We start from the raw sequence: 17,877 nt of genomic DNA, 5'->3' as shown, positions 1-17,877 counted from the left end.
AATGATGGATGTGTTTTTGAGGTTTCACCATTTGAAGATGTCCTTGATGCCGGGGAGGCTGGTGCCCATGATGGAGTTGCTGAGTTTGTGACTTTGTGCAGCTTTTTCCAGTCCTGTGAATCACTCCTCCATACCAGACAGCGATATAACCAGTTAGAATGCTCTACATGGTACATCCGGACATATTTGCAAGAGTCTTTTGTGTCATACCAAGTCTCCTCAAACTCCTGATGAAATAAAGCTGCTGCTGTGTCTTCTTTGTAATTTGTTGAGCCCAGGGTAGACCAGAGATGCTAACACCCAGGAACTTGAAACCGTTCACCCCTTCCACTGCGGATCCCTCGAGGAGGGCTGGTGTCTGTTTCCTCAATTTCCCCCTCCTGAAGTCCACAATCGACTCCTTGGTATTATTGCCATTGAGTGCAAGGTTGTTGTTATGACATCACTCAATCAGCTGATCTATCTCACTCCAGTATGCCTCCTCGTTACCATCTGAAATTCTGCCAACAATAGTTGAGTCACCGGCAAATTTACAGTTGCATTTCAGCCGTGCCTAGCCAAGGGTGTAGGGAAAATAGAGCCGTGGGCTAAGCACACATCCTTAAGTGTGCCAGTGTTGACTGACAGTGAGGAGGAGATGATATTTCCAATCTGCACTTCCTGTGGTCTCCCAATGAGGAAGTGAAAGATCCAGTTGCCGAGAGAGGTGCAGTGGCTCAGGTTCTGGAGTTTGTTGATTATTACTGAGGGTATGATTGTGTTGAATGCTGAGCTGTAATCAATAAAGAGCAACCTGACGTAGGTATTGCTGTTGTCCCGATGACCCAAGGTTGAGTGAAAAGCCAGTGAGATCACTTCCACTGTGGCCCTATTGTGGCAATAGGCAAATCGCAGTGGGTCCAGGTCCTTACTTAGGCCACACTTGATTCTGACCATCACCAACCTCTCAAGGCACAGCAGATGTTAATGCCACTGGGCTGTAGCCACTGAGGAAGCTCATCCTGCTCTTCTTGAGCACTGGTAGTGTGGTAGACCGTTGCCCTTTTGAAGCAGGTCGGAACCTCTGACTACAGCAGTGACAGACTGAAGATGTCCTTGAACACTCCCACTAGTTGGTTGGCACAGGTTTTCAGTGTCCTATTAGGCACACCAACACCGTCTGACATTTTCTGAGGGTTCACCCACTCAAAAGGCTTTTGGCATCGGCCTCCTAGACAGAGATCTCCTGCATGGATTTGCACCAGTATAATTTTATTCTCCCTTTCAAAGCATGCAGAAATAGTGTTGAGCTCATCTAGGAACGAAACATCACAGTCAATCATGATGGCAAGTTTTCTGTCTCTAATTTCAAAAATAATTTTTTTTTCACTCTTGGAATGCCCTTTGTAGGTCATACCTGGACGTTGTATAGTTCTGGATCACCAGCCTTGAATGCCACACACCTAACCCTCAGCAGATTATGAATCTCCTGGTTCATGCACAGCTTTTGGCATAGGTATGGCCAGTATGTTCCCAAAGGCACACAGGTCTTGATGAAGTCAGTGACAAATGTGGCATATTTGATCAGCTTCGAAGAATTCCCGAATACTGCCAGTTTACTGACTCAAAGCAGCCCTGTACGTGCTCCTTTGCTTCCCTTGACCATATCTTCTTGGTCCTCAAAACTGGTGCTGCAAGCATTAGTCTTTGCCTATACGCCAAGAGTACACGTACAGCCAAGTGATCAGATTTTCCAAAGGCAGGCATGGGATAGCATGATCAGCATTTTTGAAGGTGATGTAACAGTGGTCAAGTGTGTTGGCTCCTCTGGTTCCACAGGTGATATGTTGCTGGTGGTTGTTCAGAGACTTCTTCAAGCTGACCTGGTTGAAATCTCCCACAATGATAGGGAAGGCATCATAATGCACTGAATGAATGCTAACATTACATTTGCCTTCCTTACCAAGGACTCAACCTATAAGTTCACCTTTAGAGAATCCCGGACTAGGAATCCCAAGTCTTTTTACACTTCCAAATTCACAATTCAGGCAATCTTCTATCCATGGTAATATCTTTCCTGAAATACCATGGGCTCTTATCTTGGCTAGCAGCTTCATGTGTAGCTTATTATCAAAGACCTTCTGAAAATCCAAGTAAACAACGTCCACTGATTCTCCTTCGCCTTTCCTGCATGTTACTTCCTCAGAGAATTCTATTAATTTGTAAGGCAAGATTTTCCTTTAGGGAAACCACGCTGCCTTTGGCCAATTTTATTATGTGCCTCCAAGTACCCAAAACCTCATCCTTAATAATGGACTCATTAATAATAATAATCTTAACAACTACTGAAGTCAGGCTAACCAGCCTATAATTTCCTGTTTTTTGCCTCCCTCCCTTCTTAAAGACTGGTCAATTAAGATCAAGTTATCAGGCGCTGGTCACTTAAAACCACGCTACACAGAAATTTAATCTCGTTCGGGGAACTAGACATCTGGAATTCTCTGTCTCAGAGATATGCAGAGGCTGAATTATCAGAAGCATTTAAAGTGAACGTAAACACGTATTTAGTATAATTAGGGGATTGACAACTATGGGGATTTGGCACAGAGAGAATGGAGACCTGAGGTAGATCAGCCATGAACACAAAAATGGCAGACAACCTTAAAGGGCTGGGTGGTCAACTCCTCCTACCTTCTAGCATTTTGTACAATGTTTTCATAAGTAGCTATGCTAAGTTTAGCCAGATGTTGGATTCATTATTTAAAATTCATATACCTTTTTTCAAAATTATGCAGAATGGTATAAAAATCTGTGCTTTGAATAATATAAAAAATTAATATAAAAAGTTAGGCCTTTCTCAACCTCAGCATCCAAGCTTATTACCCTCAATTCATTGACACTAACTTTTAACACAATATTCAGACTACCTCAGCATCAAATTAGGGTAACAATTTTGTCTATTGTTATGCCTTGCAAATAGATAACCAATGAATGCCACATTTACATTCAAAACTTTACAGTCAATATTTGTAACAGTCATAATATACTACTTTTTTTTAAATATTGCAATTCTTTAGAATTCATTAGATTTTCCTCAGAATCCACATTGTACACGAGCTAAATGACAATTCAATTTCAATACAAAGAACACTTAAACCTCAGACTATTCACCTCTTCGGCCTTCAAACACATCATTAATTTCTTTCAGCAGGATGGACATATCATTCAGTTGTGACTCCCAGGCCTCACAAAAGACTTCTAGATTCTCCTTGGCAATCTTACTAGAAGGGTGAAGAGCCAAGGTCTGTGCAGCTGAAATGATCTGAGAACAAAACAGAATAATTTACCTGACAGTACAAAGGAAAATTAAATCGAACAGGTATTATTAAAGATGTAAGGACAGTAAGCCTTGGAACTGTGTGCATCCTGCATTCAGAGAGTAAATAAAAATGTTTAGATCTGGATTTTAGCTGTGGACTGAATTTAGAGGATACCTTTGAGTGGCAATCATAAGAAAATTATATCCTTGTTCTGCATAACATTAAGCCAACCAACATAGATAGTAAGATCTGGATTTAAGCTGTGGACTGAATTTAGAGGACACTTTTGCGTGGCAATCATAAGAAACTTGTTGTTTAGCATAAAATTAAAGCAATCACCAACGTAGATAATCAGATGGTCACAATTTAGAATCATGAAGCAGTGCTGCCTTACTTCACCACAAAAGGCTATAGTTCCACTGACTTAATAACTCAAGTCTCATCCTGTGAGGAATTGTTAAACAAAATTTAACCATTTCCTCATTCAAGGAAAAGTTTGGTCCCATTCGTAGTTTTTTTTTGTCATATTTGTATCTTCTAACCATTCACTGAGAATCATTGTGAATAAAAGTTGGGAAATAACTCCCTGTTCACCCACCCCATTTGTCTGGTGCATGGAATATGGTGTATGAAAACTAAATGGGAAGGCTAAAATGCACATTCTTAAAAAAAATTGAGGTTCAAAATTATGAACTAAAAGAAACTCTTGACTGATCAAAACAGATGTAAACCCATGTTCCCAAACTAAGTATCATGCACACTACCCAAACTTAATACAAACCATCCTTGGAAACTGATAAACAGAAAATATCTCCATACCTGTGGACCAATGACTTGAAACGTTTCTTCTGCATGTAAACAAGTAATTTCCAAGGGTTCATTTCCTGAAATGTGTCGCAGCAATCGAGAAGTCTGCATGGAGGAGGTGGTGGAAGAAAGTACAACAGCAAATTAATTCATATCTGATCTCTTCACGGTGTAACAAAATTCAGCTTAGATTCCAGTTAGCCACAACTGTAATAAAATGCATGCTCTGCTAGGGTTTCATTCATTAAAAATACTAGTTAGACATCATTGACCCTTGGACTCTTTCCCTATACGACATAAATATTACAAATTTAATGCAGAAAAGTATATCACTGAAATGGCATGTTAGAATTCATAATTTCAAATCCTATATTGGCATGTTGTTTAAGTGCATTTAATAAGTGGTGTATTTATTGGCTGACACCAGAAACACACCCAGGTGATTTAAAACCCAATAAATTCATCATCGTCCATAAAAATAAACCACCACCCATTTTGTGAATGGTCTGCACAACAGCCAGGAATAGTGCATTCTTAAAGCTCTCTGAAGTAAGCAAGCAAGCAGCTAAGCTGTAGACTTAATTGCTTTGGTCATTATGTGCATCCTTAAGAGTGCGGTACACATCCTGAAAACATTTTAATTTTAAAAAGGTATATGTTCAACAGCAACTCTTCTGCTCTTGGGACCCTGCTGCTTTGTACTTAGTGAATTATGTCAAAAACACATTTGACGTTCAAGACTTGCAATGTTGCCTAGCTACACCTAATCTTCTAATACTTTCCCTCCTGCAGTGCTTAAGACATTGCTCTCTGTCTCTTAATCAAAGACTGACTCATTTTTCTGTCCAATGCAGACTCCCTCTTAGTCTAATTTGTGTACTCTGTAGACGTGGATTATAGAGTAACCGATAAATTGACAGGATCCAGCTACAGTAATTTATATGCATTTGAGAAATAAACGGCATAAGAGCAAGGAGTACATTAACTACTGGGTGGTGGGAAACAGAGATAGGTAATTATTAAAGCAATTAAATTTTGAGGCACCTGCGAAAGGGCGAATTCCAATGAGTCAACATTGACAGGAGGGAATGAAAGTAAAAAGGCCCTCTGCAACTAAAAGTGAAGTTTTCCACATCCACTATTATAGGTACAGATGAAAAAGATATTCTGTCATGGAAGAATGGTAGGGTAAAACTGCCAATATTTGATATAAATGTAATCCATCCGACAGTGAACGCCCTTAATAAACTGTCAGCACAGAAGATGACAGGACCAGGACAAATAGGGTTCACAATTTACTTAGTTCAGGTGATTGCTTTTGTCTTTCCTTCATAGCTGCCACTGAGAAAGGGTTTGAAGTATTGTCACCAATTCCTGCTGTACCACCTTCGGCTAAATGCACACCATCCGTTCACAGAGAAGCAAACTTTCTTAACTATGGAAAAGGATCTAGTGTTTTCCCGCTGTATATGATTAATAAACTCTTCTCAGGCTTCCAACCGGGTACAGGTATTGACTATAACTGATGTTTTGATGACAAACTCCACCATCTAGTCCGGTGGTATTTACACCCCTGTAGTCCATCCCTCCCGATTGGTTAGTCCTCATCCAAACAGGTTTCTGCTCTGCCACCTTGTTTACAATCAATTCCAGTTCTTACTTAGAGCGAGACTTTCGTCTTTGTTAAAATTCTTTTCCTCTAGTTTTATTTCAATAGCTTTCTTTACCAGGCAGTCGCAAAAGGCATTAGTGCAAGAATGGCTACAAGGTGAAGGAAGTCAATCGGGCCCTTAAAAGATCCAATGGAAAAATCAGGAAACATAATGAATCAGGAAACCCATCTCTACCTCCTGTCTTCTCTATATCCCATGATTTCTGGAAGGATCACCAGGATCCTGAAGAAATACTGGATCAATACCATTCACAGACCTGTAAGGAAGCTCAAATCACTGTTTATGCAGGTCAAAGATGACCTGGGACTCAGGTCGGCTAGTTTTTACAGGATTCCCTGTGAATGGGGAACAACGTATATCAGCCAGACAGGACACGTGGTGGAAACCCACATCAAGGAGCACGGGAGGTGTAACCATTTACCCAGAGCAATCAGCGGTGGCAGAACTACAGTGCCGTGCCAATGGCTTTTGAGACTGCCAGGTGAAGGAAGCTAATGAAATAAAACCAGAGGAAAAAAATTTTAACAAGATGAAGGTCTTGCTCCAAGTAAGAACTGGAATACAATTTTAAACAAGGAAGGAGAGCAGAAACCTGATTGGATGAGGACTAACCAATCAGGAGGGATGGATGACAGGGGTATAAATACCACTGAATTAGACGTGTCCAGGCATCATCCCTGATGAAGATGGCGGAGTTTGTCATTGAAATGTCGGTTATAATCAATACCTGTACCTTGCTGGAAGCCTGAGAAGAGCTTATTTACTTAGATATGTGAAATTTGGAAAAGACTTTCAACTGATATGATGATACAATAATGAATTAAAGAACATTTCATCTGTGCAGATAGCACCACACTCATCACTGAGAAGGCCAAGATGCTGGAAAGGTGGGTAGAGCATTTTGAATCGTTTAGATCAGACCATCCACTATAAATGAGGAAGCAATTGATCGTCTCGATCAAGTAGACATCAACCATGAGATGGACTCTCTTCCCCAAGAAGAGGAAATCAGGAAAGCAATAGGCCAGCTGTCAAGTGGCAAGGCTCCCTGAGCAGATGCTATACTAGCAGAGGTCTACAAAACAGGAGGTCCACTCATCACCAGCAAACTGACAGAGCTCTTCCAGTCCTTCTGGGAGAAGGGTCAGATTCTGCAGGAAATGAAAGATCATTCATTGTACACCTGTACAAGAGGAAGGGAAACCACCAAGCATGTCACAATCACAGAGGCATCACTTTGCTCTCAGTAGCTGGGAAAATCTTATCCAAAGTCCTGCTAGACAGGTTAAATGCACATCTGAACGAGGTCATCTCCCAAAAAGTCAGTGTGGCTTCAGGAAAGGAAGGGGAACTATCAACATGACCTTTGCTGTGAGACAACTCTAGGAAAAAATGCCAGGAGCAGAACTGACAGTTCTACACCACCTGTGTCGATCTTACCAAGGCCTTCAACACCTTCAGCCAAGGTGTCGAAGATCATGGCAAAATTTAGTTGCCCTGGCAGATTCATCACCATGGTCAGCCCATGATGGCGACTGTTCTGTTGCTTTCTCTGTCACAAATGGGGTCAAGCATTGCACGCCCTCTTCAGTGTGAACATTGCTGACTGATGATCCTGGAATCCACATCAAATACAGGATATGGATGTAAACTGTTCCACTTGCGCAGACCTCAAGCCATTACTAAGGTCAAAGGGATGGTGTTGAGAGACTTTCTATGCACTGACAACTGCACTCTGAGTCCGTCATGCAGGACATCACTGACAAATTTTCCACTGCACTTGACAACGTCGGTCTCACCACCAGCACCAAGATGATGGAATAAGTTGTCCTTATTGATGGGTCAGCAGTGGAATAAATGAGCTGTTTCAAGTTGCTGGGTATCAACATCTCTGAAGATCTATCCTAGGCCTAATAAACTGACACAATTGCAAAGAAGGCACGGGAGTGGCCATATTTAATTCGGAGTCGAGGAAAGTTGACATGTCACCAAAGACTCAGCACACTCCTACTGTGGGAAACATTCTAACTGGTTACATCACTACCTGATATGAGGGGACAACTGCACAGGATCATAAAAAGCTGCAGAGGGTTGTAACCTCAGCCAGCGCCACCATGGACATATTCAAATGCTGACACACACTCAACATCTTTTCCCCCTCTGCCTTCAGATTTCTGAACAGTTCATGAACCCATGAACACTACCTCACTAGTTTTGCTCTCTCTTTGCACTATGTTTACTTGTTCAATATATATTTCTTATTATAATTTATAGTATATTGTATTCTATGTATTGCACTGTAGAACAAATTTCACAATATTTGTCAGTGATAGTAAAACTGATTCTGATTCTGTCATTAACATGCTGTACTCACAAGGATCTCTGATATTTACACTTCATGGTTACAGCTGAAAATACCAATTCTCCGTATCCTGCAAGTGTTTGTTCACTCACTCCTTAAGACCAAATGCTAACATTAACAAACTTCCAGCCCTGATTTTAAAAAGCAGCATCAGTTTATTAGAAGAAATAAATCCATAAACTCTGATCATCTTGGAGACGATGTGGAATTTCTAGAAGCCACAAATCCCAATTCAGAGGCTAAAATCTACAACGCATTCCACAGATTCATTCCACGTGCAGTTTCAGAAAGCAAACGTATTTCAACCCCCACCTCAGAGAGCTGTTCCTTTTGCTCAGACAGTTTGCTGGTACTTTCAGCCAGCGCCTCCAAATTTCCTTCAACCCCAGAGGCCTTCAATTCTTTGAGGACAACGTGCTCTGTGTAACATTTCAGAAGCTCTCCTGCTGACTCCAAAGCTGTATTTTGAAGCTAAGGAAGAAAGCAAGAAGAATTATTGAACATGCAATTTAAAAATATCACATTGCACCAGTTGAACAAAAATAAAACTTAAATTATAAGCACAATGCCTGATGAACAGTCTCAGCTTGAAATGTCAACTGTTTATACCTCTCTGTAGATGCTGCCTGACCTGGTGATTTCCTCCAGTATTTTGTGTGCGTTACTCTTATTTAAATTATATTTTTTGGATTGTCAACTACTTTTGAATAACCTTGATGGCTTACATTAGACTTTAAATGAATCCTTTCTGCAAACAACAGATAATCTTATCAAGACAATGCTCCAACTGTGATTTCTATGTTTGATAATACATTCACACACAATCAGGCTCTCTACCATTAAATGCAAGCACTTATATTTATGAACAGGATCGACAGTGATAGTGGCACAAACAATGTTAAATTCCTGCATACAGCTCATTTAAAAAATGAATTATACATTAAGTCCAGGTGATTGGGAATTAATGCAATTTTCCTTACTCATATCTGTATGGTTAAAAGCATAATTTTAACTTCTAAATTCAAGAACTCCAACAGCACAGTACCCTTTAACTCTGGTTATCAAGCCTGGCCTCTGATCAGCTTCAGTAACATCAACAAACATTGCTAATGGTATTTTCAACCCCTATCATAAATTGTCTGAGATTACATCTTACACCCTGGATTTAGGAGCAGAGCTGATTACAGCTCCCATTGATTTTAGCTTTCTTAGAATTATTTATCACTTACCTCTCTCCTCAGTTCACTCATACACTGTCTTGTCTTAATAATGGCCAGCTCCATTTCTTCTGTAGCTTCTTTGGCTTTCAGACATTGCTGTTTCAAGAGAATAGAGCAGGATGAAAGACAGTCAAAACTGAACCACTCTCCTGTTTATAGTTTAAGGAATAACCTGAAAGCAATCTGAAAACAACTAATACTTTATCAAGTATTAGGTTCGACTATAATAAGGCCTCTAAATTTCCACTTCATGTGCATTTTTTCTAAACGATATACAGACTCTTTGCTTAACTGATAACTCCTTTTCCTCAACACTTTGAATCCACAAGTATTTTACATAGCTTTCATTCTTCACACTTTAACTTCAAAATAAAGACTGCTCCAATCTACTAGAAAATCTTTTACAAAGCCTCAACCTATAAAAACAGGATTCATCATTTGGCATTCCATTTTCTTACATCATAGCAACATTATCTTACATTGTTCTTGCTTACATGACGAATAAGGTATTTTAATATATTTATTCATTAAACATAAAATCATCAAATTTTAGAATTCCTCTGCAAATCTTCCTTTATACATACATTTAGAATACTTACAATTATAATGCAATATTAAGCATCCTGGGATATTGATGTATCCAGAACATAACTGTATGACTCTGGAAGTTAAAGATGTATTTTCTTAAGTTTTCTGAAGAACCACCATCTTCAAAGGCCAAAATGCACCACTTACATCAATGGCACGTGGACGAATTTGGCACTTCCTTTCCTACGTATGAAGCACTGAGGCTCAGGAAAAGTACTATATTCATATAGTAGGAAGCACACATCAATTTTGCAAATAATCTAGTGTTGTTAATTTGTTACAGTTTACTATGTGGAGTAAAGAGGTCATTAGGACTTAAATTAGACTTTAGAACAACTCTGTCAAGCTGTTTGTGCCTAACACAGATCTTTATGATGACTTTTCAATTATCCAGGGGAAGACATTCCTGACCATTCGAGCTAATGTGAGAATTATAAAATATTTCTGCTTCATCACCATATCTATCCAATGTTTTGATTCCACAGAACACAAGAATGTACTGAAATTTAGCTTTTCACATAATCAAATTGCACCCTGCCCTCTCTCCATCATGTCTCCTCTGATGGGATCATAATTTCTTAAAATCAAAATAAATTTTACTAGACATTTACAATGATGTCTGGATAGTATTCTGGCATGCGTGGCAAGTGATTAAGATACTTAAACCCACTGATTCTTATACTTACTAGAATATATCAGATCAAGTTGAGACGCCAATTAAAGTTAATTGATTCCCCAGGTTCTTTCTAGTAATGCCAGCCCTATAAGAATCCTCCCTATTAAGCCAATGAGCACAGTAACAACCTTGAAGACACAAAAAGCTTGCTCAGTTGTCCTCTCGGAAACATATCTCACAGCCAGCTTCCTAAACTCTGTCACAGCTATTTGAATTTACTCCTTCTCATACTTTGAATGAAATGGAAATTGCTCTTGCTGTTGCCCCAAGAGTTCTTAATATTGATCGTAGAGCCATATTGGAAATTCATGAAGATAATGAATCTCAGAATTCATGTCAGGAGAGGGAAAACGAAAATGGACAGATGGTGCAGTGTACCCCTGTGGCCAAATAAGTAGATCAAAATATACTTTGGATTCTGCTGTGTGTGGGGGGGAGGGGTGCGGTTGCGGAGTGGAAGACTTACCAGGGGAAAGCCACAACATTTAGGTCTCTGGCACTGTCCAGCGCTGTGGCTCAGAACGGAAGAAGGGCGAAGAAGAGAGCAGTAGTTAGAAGGGATTCAATAGCTAGGGGAATAGCAGGAGATTCTGTGGACATGAAAAGAGACTCTGGGAAAGTACGTGGCCTCCCAAGTGCCAGAGTCAGCGACATCTCATATCGCATCCACAGCATTCTTAAGGGGTCGTGTGAGCAGTCAGGAGTTGTGGTATGCATTGGTACCAACGAAAGTGCAATGAGAAGGATGAATCAGGATCAGGTTTAATGTCACCAGCATATGACGTGAAATTTGTTAACTTAGCAGCAGCAGTACAACGCAATACATGACAGATATAGAGTGGAAAATAAATGAATTACAGTAAATATATATAAAATAGCTAAATTAAAAATTGTAGTGCAAAAGCAGAAATAATAAAAAATAGTTAATGTTCATGGGTTAAATATCCATTTAGAAATTGGATGGCGGAGGGGAAGAGGCTGTTTCTCAATAGTTGAGTATGTGTTTTCAAGCTTCTGTACCTCCTTCCTTACGGTAACAATGGTAAGAGGAGAAGAGGGCAGGTCCTGGATGATGGGGATCTTTAATAATAGCGGCTGCCTTTCTGAGGCACCACTCTTTGAAGATGTTTTGGATACTACGGAGGCTAGTACCCAGGATGGAGCTGACTAATTTTACAACCTCCTCATGTATGTGAAGGCTGTAAGAATTAAAGTCAGTTCCATTTAATTCAAATTCAATGATCTGACAGTTGAATGTGTGACTGAAGTATTGGTGGAAGGGGCAGGGTTACAAAATGTGCATCATTGGGATCTCTTTTGGGAAATGTATGACTGTACAAAAAGGATGGGTTACACCTGAAATTTAGGGGGAACCAATTATCCTTGCAGGCAGATTGCTGGAGTTGTTGGGGTGGGTTTATACTACATCGATAGTGATGGGAACCAGAGGGATAGGCTACAGGACGGAGTAGGTGTAAAAGTAGATGCAACATTTAGAGAGACTGTGGGGATGAATAAGCAGGGCATAAATGTTTTCAGTTGGATGGGATAAAATGTGCCTACTTCCAGAAGTATCTGGAACAAGGGTGATGAATATAGAGCATGGATCAGTACATTGGAACTATAACATTGTGGCCATTACTGAGACTTGCTTTTTACTAGGGCAGGAATGGCTACTGGAAGTTCCAGGGTTTAGATGTTTCAAAAGGGACAGAGAGGGAGGCAAAATAGGTGGGGGAGTGGCATTGTTAATCAGTGGCACAGCTGCGGAAAGGAGGATGTCGTGAAAGGATGGTCTACTGAGTCAGTGTTTGTGGAGGTCAGAAGCAGGAAGGGAGCGATCTTTCCATTGGGAGTATTTTATAGATCCCCCTGTGGCAGCGAAGACTCTGAGGAACAGATCAGAAAGTGGATCTCGGAAAGGTGCAAAAATAGCAGGGTTGTTGTCACGGGTAACTTCACCTTCCCTAATATGACTGGCACCTCCTTAATGCAAAAGGTTTAGATGGAGCAGAATGTGTTAGGTTGTGTACAGAAGGGATACCTGACCACCTTAAACCCGCACACTAAAGCCTTCTCACGGCTCCTTTTAGCTCTTTCTAGGATTAAGGTGGTCAGATATCCTTCTTAAGCTCTTTCCTGACCTTATAACTTTCACGAGCCTTGTCTAATCCTTGCTTCCTAAATTATAAGTATGTGTCTTTCTTCCTCATGATCAGATGTTCCTCCTCTATTGTCAACCTTGGCTCCTTCACCCCACCATCCTGTCCTTGCTGTAATGGGACAAATCTACCCAGAGCTCAATGCATATGTTCCCTGCACATTTCCATTGTGCATTTCCTGGAGCGCATCTGTTTCCAACTCAAGCTTCCAAGCCCCTGTCTAATAGCATCATCTCTTGCCCTCTCCCAATTACGTGGCCTATCAACGGCATCAACAGAGCTTTACCAAGAGGGATTTCTCGCAGGTCAGCGGCGGTTATTTACAAAGGGAGTTTTGAGAGTGTTTGTCCATTGTATGTGGCCTATCAGCAGCTATAACCTGAGCACCAACCATGAGTTAGATAGCAGGGAAGGTTCAGGCATAAAGGGGAGACACTGCCTAGCTGAGTGGCCACCAAAGGAGTGGTCATCGACGGAGTGATCTGAGGCAGAGTGGTAGGGGTTTGCCTCATTTAGGTTTCAGCGAGGTAAGTGGGTGAGTGGACTTCGTCTTTTTTTTCTTTCCTTTTTTTTAGAGGAATGAAAAGCATATCTGTAGGGTTAGTACTTTGCTCTGGGTGTCAGATGTGGGAGTCCTGGGAATCTTCCAGTCTCCCAGATGGCCACCCTGCACCAGGTAAACTGAGATGCAGCTGCTGAGAGAGTGTGTTAAAGATCTGGAGCTGTGGCTTGATGACCTACAGCTTATTAGGGAAAGTCAGCAGGAGATAGATAGGAGCTACAAGGAGATAGTCACCCTGGGGCTGCAGGAGTTGGATAAGTGGGTGACTGTCAGGGAAGGGAAGGGAATAGCTCAGATAGTAGAGAGCACCCCAGTGGCCATCCCCCTCAGTAATTGTTGTCTTGTTTTGGATGCTGTTGAGGGGGGTGACCTGACAGAGGATGACCACGGCAATCGGGTCTCTGGCACTGAGCCTGGTTCCATGGTGCAGAGGAAGAGAAGAAGATGAGGAATGCGGAAGTCATCGGGGATTCCATAATGAGAGGAACAGACAGGAGGTTCTGCCAGCCTGATAGAGATACCCGCATGGTGTGTTGCCTCCAGGTGCCAGAGTACGGGATGTCTCAGATGGGTGAAGAGGATTCTGAAAGGAAAGGGTGAACAGTCAGAAGTCTTGGTACATGTTGGTACCAATGACATAGGTAGAAAAAGGGAGGAACTCCTGAATAGAGAATTCAGGGAGTTGTGTAGGAAGCTGAAAAGTAGGACCTCCAGGGTAGTAATCTCGGGGTTGCTGCCGTGAGACTGGTATAAGGGGCAGGGCTTCGGGTTCCTGGAACACTGGGGCATCTTCTGGGAGAGGTATGACCTGTACAAAAAGGATGGGCTATACCTAAACCCAAAGGGGTCCAATATCCTAGCCGGCAGGTTCAATAGAGCTGCTGGGGGGGGGGGGGGGTTTAAACTAATTTGGCTGGGGGATGGGAAAGGACATACTGACATTGAAGAGGGTTCAGGAGAACCCTCAAAGATTCACGAGAATGATTCCTGGAATGAAAAGGTTACCATATGAGGATCATCTGGCAGCTCTTGGGCTGTATTCCCTGGAGTTCAGGAGAACAAGAGGGGAATCTCATAGAAACATTCCGAATGTTAAAAGGCCTGAACAGATTATATATGGCAAAGTTACTTCCCATGGTAGGGGAGTCTAGGACAAGAGGGCACGACTTCAGGATTGAATGTCATCCATTTAGAACAGAGATCCACAGAAATTACTTTAGTCAGAGGGTGGTAAATCTGTGGAATTTGTTGCCATGAGTGGCTGTGGAGGCCAAGTCATTGGGTGCATTTAAGGCAGAGGTAGATACGTTCTTGATTAGCCAGGGCATCAAAGGGTATGGGGAGAAGGCAGGGGAGTGGGGATGACTGGAAGAATTGGATCAGCCCATGATTGAACAGTGAAGCAGACTTGATGGACCGAACGGCCTACTTCTGCTTTTCTATCTTATGGTCTTAATTAAATACTTTTCAATACCATCTGCTCCTATCCCTGCCCAAGGCTAAAGGTAAAGTTCAAAGAGTTGTTGTCACAGTCTCCGAACTGCCCCACAGCGAGAGTTCTGTCATCTGACCAGGTTCATTGTTTGGTATGAGATCCAGTATGGCCTCTCCATATACTGTACATTGTTCATTATCCACTATAGCAACTCATTACCTTCAACTGATTAGCCCAGTAAGGAGACAACATTAATTTGAGTGGCACACACAGAATGCTGGAGGAACTCAGCAGGCCAGGCTGCATCTATGGAAAGCAGCTGATGTTTTATCCTACCAAAGTGTTGTGGCCTGAAATGTCAACTGTACTTTTTCCATAGATGCTGCCTGGCCTGCTGAGTTCCTCCAGCACTGTGTGTGTGTTGCTTGGATCTCCAGCATCCGCAGATGTTCTCTTGTTTGTGATTAATTTGAGTGGTGAAGCCTTGCATTGTGCAGGGTCTTTTGATGTCACAGAAATGATTTGCCAGCCAATAAAGTCATGACCCAGGCTGAAATTGCTCTCAAAGAAATAGAATTATTGTGCCATTGATGGACTTTCAAAAACTATTAAAAATTAAACATACTATTTAAGCGTTTTAAAGTTACTTAAAAATTAATAATTGAAACACTTAAAATCACAAGAAAATGCAACATTGATTAAATAAATTTAACTCAAATCAAAAATGTAGATTACCTGAACCCTTTCCTCTTTCTTCAGAGTAATTTTCTCCCTTGAAATGAATAATTGCCAATTTGGCACAGATTCAGTGGGCAAATCTCTTGCATATACTGCTGGTAGTCTACTGCTAGATTTCACAATAAGCCTTACATTTACCATTTCCTTGGTGACTGTGTTCCTTATGTTTGTCTCTCCCTTCCTTACAGCTCCCAATTTATATCCTCTATAGTGACACTAATGCTAAATACCTGTTTAATTCATTAGCCATCTCCTTACGTTCCATTCATTCCTCAGGATTTCAATTGGAGCAATGCTCACTTTATTAACCACCTGTCTACACAATTAAATGTTTTTTTTTATTGTTTTGACACGATACAATCCTTAACTTGCTTAGTTAATCACAGATGGTGGAACCTACCCTTTGATTTTCTTCTCTCATTAGGAGGCATATATTCTGTGCATTCTGAAAGATCCTCTTAAATACTTGCCACTGTTTCTTAATTGACTGATACCTTAACTCAACTTGCTGGGTCACTTTGGCTCACAGCTATTTCACGTCCTTACTACTGCTTTTTATTTAATTTTGAACTACTAGCCTTGGACCCATTTTTCCCCCTCAGATTGAATGGTAAATTCCAGCATATTATGATTGCTGATGCCTAGGGATGTTTTCATGATGAAGTCATTAATTTTCCATATCAAGTCTGCTCTCCTGTGGGCTCCAGAATGTCTGTCCTAAGAAACTACCCTTAAAACAGCTCAGGGGCTCCTTACCCAGGTTGCTTTAGCCCATGAAGTTATTCCAGTCTATCTGTAGACCAAGATCCCTCATGCTTCTTGCCATGCTAGGCTGACAATCTACTCTTATTTCTTTCTTTATGCTAAAGGCTGATTTATACTTCTGCGACAAATCCACGCCGTAGGTACAGCGTAGCCACGAACCCTACGGAGACCCTACGCGGATCACTACGCCGTAGCCTGACGCACACCTCTCCCAAAATGTAACTACCCATCGTGGCAACGCAGACTGCAACAACTGTGATTGGTCCGCTTGGTAGCATCGCATTTCCTCCTACGCTGCAATAGCTTCCCATTGGGCGACTGAAGGGCAGGGAAGGAACTCTGGCTGCAATGCTTTCCATAAAGCTTCACAGACCTCCGAAATTATGGAGGACACATTTCGCTTTGACCAAAAAAGACACTCGCTTTAAACATGTTTACCCCGAGAAAGACTACCATGACCATGAAGTCTTGCATGGGCAGGCGTGAATTGCAGAGCAACACAGACACACCAACACACAAGTATAAATGCTCACAGCGCGCATAGGCCACTTGCGTAGGTTATGGCGTCCATTTGACGCACAAGTATAAATCAGACACAAGCCCTACCACGTAACTGGTTATGTGGAATGTATATCACTCCCACATGCGAGTTCTTGTCTTTATTATTTTTTCATGCTATCCAAAGCACTTCTATATCAAGTTCAAGTTTACTGTCATACATACAACCAAATGAAACAAAGTTCCTCCAGACCATGGTACACCCACAATACGTATCTCACACACAGCACAAAAAAAAACAAAATATTACCATAAATAAGTTAATACAATATGATTCAAAAAGGATTTAGTACACAGCACAGGTTAAAAATAAACAGTAACAGCTCGCAGTCCTTGTGATGAGACCTCAGTGGTGGCAGGGTATTCATTAGTCTCATGAGCAGGGTATTCCTGTTGGTAGTGGGTCAAAGAGATTGTGGGATGGATGGTAGGTATCCTCAACAGTTCTTTGGGCCCTATGTCTAAAACACTCCTGGGGGGCAGGGAGATCCTCTCAGTGAATTTTACTATCCTCTATAGGGTCTTGCGGTCTGATGCCCTGCAGCCTTTGTATCAAACAATGATGCGGCCGGACAGGACACTCTCTCTATGGTGCTCCTGTATAAGGTTGTTAAAATAGGGTGGGAGAGCCTTGTATGCCTCAAACTCCTCAAAGTGTAGATGTTGCCGTGCCTTCTTGACTAATGAGGTGGTGCTGTTGGTCCGGGTTAGATTGTCAAGGAATTTTTGCTCTTCATTCACTCCAGGGTAGAGCCATTGACGTGCAATGGACAGTGGTTAACCTGCGCCTTCCTGAGCAATGCTAATGAGTCGGCAAACAGAGCCTCATTTTCTGAATTTAGATTATCTTCCCTATTGATTACGACCATTGTTAATTACCAGAGTTGTTCCTCCTTCATTCCTATCTTTCCATAGCAAATGTTCTTCATTTGATGCCACATTCAGGCAAACATAGCTTTGATGTCAAGGACAGTTACCTCTGGAATTCTGCCAGGTACGTGATCACATCAGCAGCCAAGCAGTCCAAGCAAA

At 41.5% G+C, this 17,877-nt stretch overlaps 1 protein-coding gene across 1 annotated transcript in view; it reads right to left on the bottom strand.

The window, feature by feature from the left end:
- The window catches only part of ctnnal1 (catenin (cadherin-associated protein), alpha-like 1), a 326,511-nt gene that overhangs the window by 28,509 nt on the left and 280,125 nt on the right, over nucleotides 1-17,877 (bottom strand). The window contains exons 8-11 of the mRNA XM_063044087.1: nucleotides 9,371-9,457; nucleotides 8,454-8,612; nucleotides 4,119-4,211; nucleotides 3,151-3,301 (exon numbers count right to left, since the gene is read on the bottom strand). Of these exons, the coding sequence (XP_062900157.1) occupies nucleotides 3,151-3,301; nucleotides 4,119-4,211; nucleotides 8,454-8,612; nucleotides 9,371-9,457 (490 nt within the window). The remainder of the gene's footprint in view (nucleotides 1-3,150; nucleotides 3,302-4,118; nucleotides 4,212-8,453; nucleotides 8,613-9,370; nucleotides 9,458-17,877) is intronic.

This window comes from Mobula hypostoma, chromosome 3 (genome assembly GCF_963921235.1).
Source record: "Mobula hypostoma chromosome 3, sMobHyp1.1, whole genome shotgun sequence".
Lineage (NCBI taxonomy): Eukaryota > Metazoa > Chordata > Chondrichthyes > Myliobatiformes > Myliobatidae > Mobula > Mobula hypostoma.
This window is presented reverse-complemented; position numbering and strand designations above follow the sequence as displayed.